General features: G+C 40.1%; 2 protein-coding genes across 2 annotated transcripts in view; one reads left to right on the top strand and one right to left on the bottom strand.

The window, feature by feature from the left end:
- Nucleotides 1–14050, bottom strand: part of Cog1 (conserved oligomeric Golgi complex subunit 1) — an 88933-nt gene that overhangs the window by 27505 nt on the left and 47378 nt on the right. The window lies entirely within an intron of this gene.
- The window catches only part of LOC105143914 (uncharacterized), a 43881-nt gene that overhangs the window by 23030 nt on the left and 6801 nt on the right, over nucleotides 1–14050 (top strand). Inside the window, exons 17-20 of the mRNA XM_011052488.2 lie at nucleotides 2899–3080; nucleotides 7636–7808; nucleotides 9533–9740; nucleotides 13628–14010. Coding sequence (XP_011050790.1) covers nucleotides 2899–3080; nucleotides 7636–7808; nucleotides 9533–9740; nucleotides 13628–14010 — 946 coding nt within the window. The remainder of the gene's footprint in view (nucleotides 1–2898; nucleotides 3081–7635; nucleotides 7809–9532; nucleotides 9741–13627; nucleotides 14011–14050) is intronic.

Here is a 14050-nt window from a genome sequence, read left to right as displayed (position 1 = left end):
TAGGAACCGGTGGTAGCGATGCCGCGCTATCTGTGATCAACATCGGTGTGCGAATCGCAACTAGCTCACTCGTTCGCTCGCGCAATCGTATCTTCGCTACGTCGAGATATCACGTGGGCACAGTGCTCGCTCCCGTGAACGAGCGCCGTGCTTCGCAGTGTTTCGATGTGCCCGAACGTCACCAGACGTTCGCTCGTCGCATCTGCTTCGTGTCGCGTTCATATTTGTCAGCTATCCGTCATCGCTATATTGATTAGAAGATACATCCGCATCTTCCGGACGCGTCCACCCGTTATTTCGAATTTGTTGCCCCGATGCTTGCGCGAAGGGAGAAGATCGCCCCGAACAATTCGCGTACGTATTACCTTCGTCATCGTTTTGCTATTGTTATCGTTGCGAAATTGGTGCAATTGGCTTTATCAACGATCGTGAGAAACGTTCTTTTTTACGCAATTGGCAAATTCGAAGTTGTCCAAATGCAATTATACTTTTTGTGAAAAATGGATCGAATACAATTGCCATATTCAAATTTCTTATCAATTTTTTTGGAACACGGCCGCTATGTGTTTGCGTGAAAATAAATAATGGTTAATTGCTTTGAACAACTTTCGTACGAAAATTTATAAAATTATGAAATTATATAGCTGTTGTATATTGTTGAAGGATTCGTAACATATTAGATGGTTGACGGTATTAAGTATCGGATCACTGAAAAAAATTTCTGCTTGAAAATGGACGAATCAGAATTTTTTGGTTAAATTTATTAAAATTCTAGATAACCGGAATTCTTGATACAATATTTCTGGTAAAATCTACTACGCTGAGAAAAATGGTCCGGTTGGATTAAATTCTGGAAAATGGACGAATTAGAATTTTCTTTAAATCTACTAGAATTCTAAATTATTATTAATTAAGAATTCTAGTAGATTTTACCAGAAATATTGTATCAACCAGAATTCCAGTTATCTCAACTAAAATTCTAACAGAGTTAACCAGAAAATTCGTCCCATTAGAATTATTATTTAATTCAACCAGATCATTTTTCTCAGTGATATCAAAATTATATACGGCTAGAAACGTGTCACGTATCCAAAAATTACGTAAACGATACGATACCGACGGGATTATACGATGAGAACATCGATCAAAGGAGATCAAGTAAATACTTACGCAAGCAGATATTTGAATAAATTTCTCGTAGGAAGTTTGGATAATGTAAACACATTATCTCTTGAATATTACTTCTTGAAGTCATCTAAGAAAATTTAAAAAAGACTCCGCCGAACCTCGAAATCTTACGATTGTCCACTTCGAGTTTATAAAACGTCACATTGCGTAGAACCTAAAAAGGCGAATGTTCGTAGCAACCCTTCATTCCGGATCCTCGATATTGTTGCGTGCGGTAATAATACACGTTGTCTACTGCATTAGAATGTTGTTCCGTTACCCATCGAATCTATCGATCATTCTCGCGATATCGCCGTTTGAAACGATGCGACGCAATTGCACAAAGTGCCGCATGACGCGACGATTATTGCGACCGTGATCATCGCTCCACTTCTACGGGATAGAATGAAAAATCGCGATTAGTTTCGCGAAAGTAAATTGCACTGAGATATTCTTGCAACGTCACAACAAACGCATGAAACTTTACGGATAAAAATATTTATTCCACCGAGTCCTGGGCGAAACCAATAGAAACCTAAGCACGCGCTCGAACACCGCCCGGCGTAAACTATTTGTTCCGTCTCTCCTTTTGTGTACCATCAATTCGTACGGACACACATGCGTGTTTCCGCGAAAAACACGTCGTGCATTACGTCGTTTGGAAACATCACCAACTGCATTCAATAGCGAATTACGCTCTAGCGATCGCACGCGGCGAAGCGAGGCGTACGATCGCACGAAGCGTGCGTTTCCACGATGCGCGTTTATATATGCATCACGTGTACCGTACGGGCTGCGTTCATATCGCGTTCATATCGCATTCGTGCTTCGTTTTTTTACACTCGTGCGTATGGTCCGTCATTTCCTGTAGGTCAATGCAAAACATGATACTTTCTACGCGCGTCGAATTTTTCTTATTGCATTCAATACACGCCTTTCTTCGACGATGATTTTTACAACGTTGTAATGCCCGCGTTAATTCGATCGTCCATTCTTCGTCCATTTCTTTATCGTATCGTTTCTATCGGGTTTCCGACTGTGCGGTTTCGATTTGGAAAAAGTGGCCGTCGTAAAAGAAAGTGGCGAGACGGTAAAAGAGGTCACGGAAGCCGTACGGTACAGACATAAGCATCTTGACCTTTAAGATTTTTTCTTCATGATCGTTTTACATAACCGGCTGATGAGGGCCACAAAATCGTTACGGATACCGTTATTACAGATAACAGTACAATTCTTTAAAGGTCGGAAATAAAAAGACATATAGGAGGATAATTGCTCGGTCGTTTTCTTTCTTTCACGAGGCTTGTCGGAGAAAGAAAGAAAGGAAACAGTTGAACGCACGAATGCTCGCGTCGAGTATCAAGATGACATATGTTAAATTATACAGTGCCATATGTAGCAATGTAGAGAAATCTACCGTGCGATTGTGTCAAGTTATAACATTATGTCATTTGATATATCAAGAACTCCATACAAAAAAAAGCTGTACACTTTATATATATTTATTATTATATTTTTAAGTCATTGTAAAGAAGACAGAATTAATTGAAATTTTATTAATCATTTAAATAATTTTAGAACGCGCACAAACTTAATATTTTTGATACTCAAGATTTCTGTTCGTTTATCTTATTAAATAAATGTTAACGGAATTGATGAAATAATGTAAAGCATTATCATTTATCTTAAAATACTATGTTATTAATGTCATTCTATGTATAATTCATTTAGGGACGATCGAGAGATGGGAAACTTTGTCATCGCGAGTCGAACAGGCGCAAATGGCCAGCACTCTTCATCGCAAATTAGCTGCCATGAAAACGGAATTCAAAACCATGTACGATCGATTTTTTGATTACGAAATCGGTCTGGAGCTGCCGAACGTGCTTGACGATCGTATTAACGAAATTAATGTAAGTTATTTTCAATATTATACATATTTCACTTATATACGCATACTCTGATTTGAAAGTTACTCGAAAGACTTCTGATATACAAAATTCACATTTAAATTCAGATTTATTTATTTCAATTAAAGCTCTTCAGTTAAACTTTTATAGCATTATATGCGTATATATTTGCAATTAATGATAATTTTTTATTAGATGTGATTTGGAATTATACTAGTCTTGGGACAATAACATAGGTACCTTTTTATCAACAGCGAATAAATTCCACGTGTTTCATGCATGCATATGATAACTTAGGTACTGCTGGTAAGCATACCGGTAGAGATGTGTATCCTCTTGTGCTAAACGAGAACTTTACTGTGACTCGACTTGGTATGAGAGATTTTATTCTCTTCTCTCTTGATCTCGTTCTTTAAAGAAGAAATATATTCACAATATCGATTACTGACGTGACTATTTTATAACTTTCTCTTTACTAATCCTTTTATACGATACATTCATAGATTATTAAAATATTTAAAGATGTTTTAGTAAAAAAAAGTATCTTTATTGAATAAATAAAAAGAATGGCGCAAAATTTTTAATGAATGTAATATTAATGAAATGGTTGGCTTAGAACGATATATAATAAATTCCGAATTTGAAAATTTAACTGAAAAGTGCTTACGTTGGCTACTCAAAAAATTCGAATTTTGGACGTACTTTTCAAGACACACAGTTCCTGACGAATTTCCGCAAGTTCTTTGAGAATCGAATCGCGATGGGAAAGCGCATTATTGGAAATGTCTTTGGTACGGCGGGTAAGACAGAAAAGTCAGAAACTGGGGGGGTAGAAAGCTCGCCAAGCAGTCGCGGTCGGAGAGGAGGAGGGAGGGAGGAGAGGGGGTGAGAGGAACAAAATGAAAGCGGTCGAAGGTGAACTAAGGGATGAGGGAGGCGTTGGCGGAGACGGGGAGATAGAGAAAGAGAGTAAGAGAGAGCAGTCAGGAACCAAGTAGAGGCAGAGGTAGTGGCGTAAAAGCGTAGTCGTGTCGCACGTACGCTCGTCTGACGGCGACGTGCTTGGCATCGCAACTCGCGCGGAGAGCGAACACCGGCGAACCTAGCTAACCCCGCTCGGTGGAGTTCCACCCCCCGAGAGTCATCCCCCTTCGATCCTCCCGGCACATTCAGCCCTACACCGCGGAAGCCCTCCGTGGAAGCTGCTGCCGCCGCACCCCCGCAACATCCTCCTCGCCCTCCCCAGCCTCATTGCGAAGACCAAACACATGCTCCCTATCTATCATCAAGATGTATTAGCGTCCAACATTTGCTGGGTGAACTCGTCGCTCTGCTGCATTATGCACGAGACGTGTAGCTCGCGCCAATCCGCCACGCCGGTCCGAACGCGAGAACCACACTCTTGTTTTACCTCTTTTTTTTCTTCCTTTTTCTTCCTTTTTTCCCCGTTTACCTCTCTCACATGCTTTTACCGTCGTCAAAGTCCCTGATAGCGAGGGAGTTTGATGCGGTCGTAAGACTCGTGATGTCGTACGTCCAGTCACTACGAGGGTTACACGGTCTCTCAACGGGAATTCGTGCAGGACCCGAGTAGCCGCGAAAAGAATCGGACGACACAACTCGCCGATGTAGTAGTGTACACGTACGCGGGTGTACGAGAGAGGTGAACAACACCGTCAACAAGCTGATTACGTATCGCGGATGATTGTCCGCCGTGCGGAACGTGAAGAGTTCGCGATTGACATGCAGGCCGCAGCTCCGAAAAGCGCAACGGCGCGAACAAACGCAGACTGACACGCGCGAAACAGAATTGAACATTCCGTTATGTATTATGCATTGTTAAGCAGGGCACAATTGGGTCTACGCGTCCATCCTGCGGGGCACGTACGTTCGCAATGGTGTGGGCCGAACGTACGACGCGATTCGATGGAGCACGTCACCCCACTGATTATGTTATTGCGTAATATCGGACAAACGTATGTTTGCTTCATCGACAAAATTAATTTTACGTGATAATTTTATGGCATCCAGTGTAAATAATTGATAAAATTAATCTTGAGAGAATTGTTTATTTTACGTACGTAACAATATCACAAGTAAAACGTACGACTATAGTACGTATAATAGTATTTTAGCGTCAAACGTATGTTTATTATATAAAGGCAGTGGTTGATGAAATTTTTTGAAAATAAAATTTGCCTACTTCTTCTCTCATCGCAACAACGTCCATCCCCGCAAGATTCGGTCTTACGTTCCATCGCGAAAGGAGAGATCTTGGCACGATTAGAATAGGAACAGAGATACCGGCAGTGTATCTCTGTTCCAGTTAGTATCGCGGAATTACGAGACGTAAAAAGCTAATTCTCTACTTTTACGGGGTACGTGCGCGGTGGTTATCAGGAGGGTGGCCTCATAGGCATGCAAGTCCCGAACGCACAGCGGCCGCTCTGTATACCGAATTCGAATCAATTGATTGGCTGTTGATTGGAAATTGAATTAGATCGGAATGTGCGTGTCTGCTGCGAGCCGCGTGGGTAGGGGCGAGGAGGGTACAGTCGGTGGCAGGGGCTGGTTATGCGTCGTTGATACTGATGGCGGTGGCGGCGGCGGCGAAGAGAAGCGTAGCAGGGGTGGTTACGAAAAGAGGGGTAGAAGCGGGGGAACGGTCGCTTCTGCCTTTGCTATGCGCCCGGAATATCAATGACAGCCACTTTTCGCCGGACACCGGGGCAAATCCACGCCGCACACTTTGCAATACCGACCGCGTCGGCGGGGACCGTTCTCCTTTTCATCGCGCGATTTACCCCGCTTGACGGGGCACAAACAAAAACCGGCTAACTGCCAGCGACTCGCCGTGCAGCTTCTGACAAAATTTTTCCCAATATGGAAAAAGAAAAAGAGACGCTCTGCGTCGATCACGAGCAGAGGAAATAACGCGAATGAGTATTTATCAGTAGCAGCATAGCTAAGTACAAGGGTTGTAGAAACATGATGCAGTAACCACGTCACGTTGTCACATCCCCGTCGTCCTACCGCGGGACGCTGCCGACGAGGACCGCATAAATAAACCCGGGTTTACGACGGCGACACAGGGCGTAAGAGAACGAAAACGAGAGCCCGTTCCATTTCTCTCGTTCATCGCGTGACGAGTAGGAGACCTCGAAGGGAAGCTCGTAAAACTCGCCCTTGCGGTCATCTCGCGCGTCTTATATCCTCTATCTCTTGTTTCTTCTGTTCTTTAAAAGTAATTTCCTCCTCCTCGAAAGAACTACCAATGTTCGCTATCACCGTGCTATGTCTTGGTTTCGTCGATCTTCCATCGATCGAGCACAAAAATTAATAATAATGAACTATGTATTAATGTAAACACACAACAAGAGTTAAGAATTTTTAATGTTTATTACGAAGCTGAATCTTAGATACTTTTTAAATTTTTCTCTGTGAATTTATATACCTACTAAATATGTAATTATTTGAACTGCGCGTCGAAATGATTTTTCGGACTTACAAACGCAATTAAGGAGGGGTTCTCGCGTTTGATGAATGTATAAGACAAGTTTATAATATACAAATGTTAATAATATCAATAATATCTAGAAAAAAATTTCATTGACTTTTACCGTACCATTTTGAAGATATTTAATTTTAAATTTATAGAATTTTACATTATAAATTGGAGGTATAACCTTATTCTGTAGTTATTCTCTTTTAAATTGAAATATTTGCATATAAAACAGCAATTTAAAAATCGTTATAATTATAAAGTAAACACTTACGTTTGTTCTCGTAAAGTTTCCTTTAAACTGACCGTACAGTTTACAAAAAATTTATATTCTTCAATGAAAAAAGTTAGAATATGTATAATATATGTCAAATGCGTATACATCAAATGAGCATCTTACAACTTTTATTTTGTCATTTTGAAAATATTTAGTAATATATAAACAACAACGATTAACAACAATTATGTATAATAACATAAGATACTGCTAGTAATCTTTTTATTTAATTGTTTACGTATTATTATGAATAAACTGTCTATTGACTAAGAAATAGCGCGAGAACGTCCTTAAACTATAATATTAGTAGTAATATTACAAATTAAATTAATAAATAATTTAATAATTTGACGCTCCATCTGGCAAAAATTAATATTTATAAGTTTTTGCTACTCCGGATAGAAATAGCGATTCATGATCAATCGTAAATGGACCTTCCAAACCTCTCCCGAAAAATATAATATATCCTCCATTATACATACTTGTCAGGATATTTACTTTATTTCGACAATTAATTCGATAGATACAAAAGTGAAAGACACAGAATGCGATGCTGCATCGATCGATCGACACGAAACGAAAGTTATCCGGTAGATACGCGATAAAACTCACTTAGACGCCACGTGTATCCGTTCTTAGTCGGATTCTTAGCCTGTGACCACTTTATACATCACCTTCACCCTCGAGCGACCCCTGCGCGTTTGCCCTTGCACCGGCGGGTAATTCGTTTGAGTTAGTAAGCGAGCCAGCTACTAAAAATGTATATTTTATGTTCGCAGGCCGAGCTGGCTGTTCTGAAGGACCGCAAGGGGGCAATGGCCACACTGAACGCCTCCGCACATCTACTGACATCTCCACGCACTGATCTCGGTGCCTCTGCGCCGTTAATTTGTACGGCCCTCAAGGATGGTGTGGCGGATCTTTACAGGATGTGGGACGAGACGTTCCAAAAGTGAGTAATTGCTTTTCTTAATTAATTCTCGAAAATCGAGAGAATAACTATTGCAAACAAAATATTTCAAAGCCACAAATTAATATTTTTCTGTATTCATTATTTCGTATTATTTATTTTTAATTATTTTACGAAATATAAATTAGAAAAAGTATGCGCTCTCCGTGAGTGCGAGTGTATTAATAATCGACAGATTTTGGGAAAATCGCGCAACAGTAACGAGCGAGGAAACGGTTTAGTAGGTTGTCTTGATTAATTTATGGAATGCCTTTACTCTGCGAAGTTCAACGGTACATCCCGTACAGAATAGTTGGTACTGGATCACATCGACTGGCCGTTTGCTGGCCGACGTGTGACGTTAGGCAAATATTTTGAGAGGTAATGAAGCCACTAAAGCAAACAGCGGAAACCGAGAGCGGCATAGGTACCGCCAATAAGGGCTCTTCTCGTTGGGATTTTGACCCGTGTCGTGGGATTACTAGCTTTAACGGAGATCGCGTTTAATCACGGACCTTTTCCGAGTGACAGTTCTAACAGAAAAGCAATCGATTGAGATTTGGAAGGGACAGCGCGTTGCAATATCTTCTTGCATTTTTCTATCACAATATTTATTGTTGTTTTATCGTAAATAATGTAAAACAAAACATGAATCTTATTTATTTATTTATAAAATAAAATCAAATCTATTTTATTTTATAAACTAATGGTCTCTCTCTCTCTCTCTCTACACGCAATTAAAATTTATTCAATATCGAAATTAAATTACTTGTAAAAAATTTTTTATCATTTCGTTAAATAAATTCATAATTTTAGAAAATTATGTGAACAATTTTTGCCGTAATATTTTCCTTCAGATGAACAACGACGAATAGTTAGCGCGATCATTACAACCCTCTTTTAATTTCCATATGAGCATTCGATTTCCCCCTTTGATAGGGGTTTAGGCCATTCAAAAAGGGGTTTACCACTGACCCATTGGGATTTACAGAGGTCAATCCTATCCCTTCGTTTGGTATGAAGAGACACTTCTGTATTCTTAATAGATGATTTCCACAAAGAACGATTATTGAACCTTTTGAATTATTCGCGCAATTAATCGGCAATTCATTAAAAAAAAAAAAAAAAAAACAAATGTTATAAAAAATGTATCATTATCAACATTGTAAAATATGCAAGTCTTATAATTTATTATATCAACTCTTCACCTTTCTGATGGATACGCCAATGCGAAAAAGGGACACACAGATCAACCTACTTCGATTCATTCGTACGTTCGCTAGGGACGTTCACAGATTGACCTGGAATAAAGTGTTTTTATTTGCCGATAGTGCCGGAGGGAGGGCCTACTAATAATTCGACGTCTTAATGTTTGCGCAACGGCTTTACCCTCTTTTCGTTTTTTATTGTATTGACTCACATGATTTTTCTGCCCAAATTTGCTTCGCGTTCTTTATATTCACCCTTTCGAGAAGTAATGAATAATTTATAGGAAATAAACGAAAATGAAACAGGAAAAACCTCCTCTAATTTTAAGTATAGTTAATACTATTAGTTCATAAATATTATTATTTACACCTATATAACATGATGGAGTTTTATTTGAAAATTATTATCATTGCGCAATTTGGACAAGAAATTCTGCGTAATATAAACGTATAATATAAAATATAATTGATTCATGTGCATGATTCACATTAACGCATACGTCCGCATTTTTTTTTCAGAGGCACTCAGCAGCTGTGCGTTTTGCAAGCTATGCAACAGTTCGGTATACGCTTGGCCGAACTACAGTCCGCTCTGCAGAGAGACAAGAACACGTTGGAAGTTCTGGATATGGCCCTAGATATGCAAGCGGGTGTCACTTCAGAGGTTGCCTCTTCCGTTTGTCACGTCGCGCGGCTTTTGTCCGAGGAACAAGACATCAATTGTCAGGTATTGTTCTTTTCAATTAAATTTAATATTCTTTTCCAATCAATTAATCGGTAATAATAGTAAAATTTATCAAGTAATCTATGTAATTATGATTTATAATACATTTATCTTTTCTTAAAAGTCCACACATTGGACATTTCTTGACTGACGATTATGATTAGCGGACTTATGAAAATCTTCCGAAATCCTGTATCAGATATCCCCATATCAGATATCGCATCCTTGATTTTCAATCGGTTAGATGGCTGTTAGCAATTATTCAACGCCAGTGGATGGGGTAACGGTTCCCAGAGGTATCACTTGTGTGCATAAAACCATTCCCCCACATAGATTGGCAGACTCGCGGATCTTGGGGATGTAACTTACCTAAAGGAAAGCGAGATTATAATATGGATTGTATATTCTGTATTTTCGATATACGTCACGCTAAATCGGCTTGCAAATCGTGTTCCTCAGATTGCGTGGTACAGATTTCACCAAAGATACCGTATCGACGTTTTCTTCTTATCACATCGATTAGCATAACAAACACAATTGTGTGTTGTAGATATATACCATTTCTCTCTAATGTTTTAGAAATAAGATAATTTTTTGTAAAATTTATGTTATATGGGAGGTTGAAACTATCTACAGCGAGTTTAGTGTTGAAACTTTTGGTAGAAGTAAAAATAATTGAATGTTACGTAGACGAGAGTTGTATATACGCCACATATGGCGCACGTCAAGAGATAAATCTTCGACTAGCCTGAACACACGGAGGTTATTCGTAGAAGGGAAAGGGGTGGGAAGGGGCACACACAGGTCGGAGGGTACGTTTGACAGATGATACTTGTCGATATCGCGTCTCCGTTAAACGCCATCACATCCCCCTATTTCCACCATATCCGTCTCTAATTTGCATATAAAGTAAATCTCTTGGCAAGCCCGTTCTACGTCGGGTTCTTTGCTTTATGGACGTAAGAAAAGTAGTTGAAGGTGCAGCGAGTGGCAGGTCCGCAACCGCGATTTTCGATCAACCCGCTCGTTTAGTCTGTCGGGAAGACATACTGCTCGGATCTTCGGAAATTCGAAGAAATCGTCATTCGAACTTTTATAATTATGTGTAAAATATTGTTAATACTACGAGAACTGAAATTATCACACGACATACCGATTGAAATTACCGTTATTAATTTTTTGCGCAGAAAATAATTGGTACGATTCAATACGTACGTAGTATATATTTGTATATATTTGTCGGAAGTATTTTTGAGCACTTATATTCGACTGCTTTCGATGACGCGTATCGGCGTGTAGGTGCTCCGTAACAATTTCCAATTGTCCCTGTGCTCATTTCGCCTGTCAAGAAGACGTACGACTCGCGACACAATACTCTCACTCCAATAATAGGAGCCTTTCCTTTCGTCTCGTTTCTACTTCTTTCCATGTGTATCGCGTCTATATTTTAACGTATTCAAACTCCCGTCAAGGCGGTATAATCCGAAAAGTTCTTAGTCTTGCCGATCTACAGCACTCGAGGGAATAATTTCATGCACTTGACATTACGATTTTCCTTTTCTCTCTCTCTCCCTTTCTCTCTCTCTCCTTTCATCTTCCCCTCGCGACAACCCTCTCAGCCCTCCGTCCCTTCTTCTCCAGGCACCTCTATTTCGGAGAGCCAAAGAAGAGGAAAGGCTACGATAAAGCACTCGACATTACAGTCTCTTTTTTTTTTGCAATTTTTTTATTTCCTTGCATTTTTATCTGCAAGACCGTGGTGCGGTGATAAATTATAAAATTTCCAAAATGTATCATAATTCCATAAAAAATTTGATAGATAATACATATTCACGTACGCCACATATACACGCGTAGTTGAATTATGCAAACTGCAAGATTTTTCCGTATCGTTACAAATCTTCGAAATCAACTGGCACGTCCGTACTAACGCATCCGTTGTTCGCAAAAAGAATCCATAAGTTTTGATAGATAGTAAATAAAATATTAACCGATGTATGTGCGAGACCGCCACTGCGTAGCAAGCAGAAGAAGATAAGTTTCAACGCTGGGATCCAGTGAGTCCGAGTTGCTATCAAGGGTGTTGGCCATCTCAGAGCCAGCGGCTCCCCAGGGAACTCCGATCGTTAATCGCCCGAACGATTCCCTTTCGCGTCACGTACGGGAATGGCCCGTGGAATCAGCGTAAAAATACAAATTTAATATCAACCACGGGTAGAGCAAGGCTTGTCTGGCCCATGGCTTGTACAGCCAGTGCATGGTGTCGCCGAATATTATGTTTTGTTACGATAAACCAGTTTATCAATCGCGCTTTCGATCCTGCCAATCATATGTATATAATAAACTTTTAAAGAAGCACATGCGAATAAGACAGAAGTAGATTATTATTATTTGATTGTAAATACATCTAAAATATTTCGCTTCTTCGTTTTTGTCTTCTTTTGAGAAGAATTGGATTTTGCGTTACGCAGGTAAACGAGTAGGCTCTCTTTTTATCTCGCTTTTTTTCGTGGGTACGAAATATTTTACGTCTTGTTGCGCATATACACATATCTATATATACATACCTATATATACTTGTATATATGTATGTGTATATATTTTTCACGAATGTAACCGAAAATAAGAAGTTCCTCACAGTTTTTCTCTCGCGCGATTGGTCTTTCGGACCAACGTGGATTCCGTCTCGACTCACTTCGTACCTACTATCCGTTATACGAAAAATAGAGAGAGAGAGAGAGAGAGAGAGAGAGAGAGAGAGAGAGAGAGAGAGAGAGAGAGAGAGAGAGAGAGTATACCGACTTATATATAGGCTAGGTTGAAGGTTGCTACTTGGTATGCGGATCGCGCTTTTCATTACCGGAGGCTCGTTCCCTCCGTCTCCACCGTTGCAAACAGCCTAAACCTACCCTTTCTTCCACAGCAGCTACCCTTCCTCTCTCGGCTGTCTGTCTACTACTCGACCACTACCACTGGCATTTTCGCCAGTATTCGCGCCATGCCATCGCACATCCATAGTGCAAACGTATCTGATACGAGACGCGTATATATCTTTCTCATGAAAATATATTGATTTACTCTTGTCGCGTACTTATATACACGTGACGAGTCGCGACGAAAAAAAAAAAAATCCAAAAGATCTTCATCCACTCGCGCTAGTTATCTTGGAAAGTCGTATGCTAATCTTACAAAAACGTTCGTTAACATATCGCATGGTGATCAATTTAACATCGAACATCCCTGCCTTATTCTCACTTTTCCACCTTACACCCTCGTCTTTTCTCCCTCCCTATACTTTATATAATCGTCTTATACGCTTTTCGATGCCCTCCGGTGACGCACAAGAGTGGATTATACAATATTCGATATCGTGTCCTCTCGGGTATACCTCGCCACTTATCAGAATCTCGCGATCCGTCGTACGTCGATCGTTTCATTGTAGTCCGCCTGAGATTTCTTTAACCATCGTGATCAATAACTTAAAATGTTACAGTAACTCGGAGGCTGCTTTAACTGCAATTTTTTTTGTAAATATGCTTATATCCATTCATATTGTATCACCCTTGCGATTGTTACTTATGAAATAACGACCGCTATTTAAGGTTTTTTTACTCAATATGGTGTGCATATATAATATCTATACCAGCCACTGAAAGAAAAGATTGGCTGCAGCAAATTGAATGGTAAAATATGGCATAACATTTTTAATTGGCTGCAGCAGCCAATTTTTTGTTGCATTAACTTATCCACAATGTTAATATAGGATTTCGACCAATTAAAAATGCTACATATCTAACCAATCTTTTCTTTCAGTGTATAAATGCTGAATGTTTTTTTTCCAACACCCTGTATAATCGTACTAATCGTAAGATGATATAACTGTGCTTCAGAATGATGCGGTGCTGAACGATGCAACGACGGAAGAGATGCACTGTGGAAAATTCGCCGGCAGTTCCGCGAGCAATCACACGCAAGAAGGTGGTTCAGGTTCACTTTCCGACAGTGGAATCTCCGACAGTGGAAGCGATCAAGAGTTGAGCGAGCGCGAGCGCAGATTGGCCGCCCTTCGGCGACTTACGCGTAGCTTGGAGACCCAACTGACACCGGATAGCGAGGTCCTAACCGACCTCTGGAAGAGAATCGAGTACGCCGAGACTGAGCTACGCGATTTGCAGAAGCAGTGCAGGGAGCTCATCGTGCGTACGCATGAACGGGCGAGCATGGATGTGCGTGCCATCAAACGAGCAGCTAGCCAGGTTAATTATCCCGCAGAGTAAGTACCTACGTTTCTTTATCGGTTCTTATCAGCTCTT

This window comes from Acromyrmex echinatior, chromosome 16 (assembly GCF_024713525.1).
Source record: "Acromyrmex echinatior isolate Ae372 chromosome 16, ASM2471352v2, whole genome shotgun sequence".
In the NCBI taxonomy this organism is placed as follows: domain Eukaryota; kingdom Metazoa; phylum Arthropoda; class Insecta; order Hymenoptera; family Formicidae; genus Acromyrmex; species Acromyrmex echinatior.
This window is presented reverse-complemented; position numbering and strand designations above follow the sequence as displayed.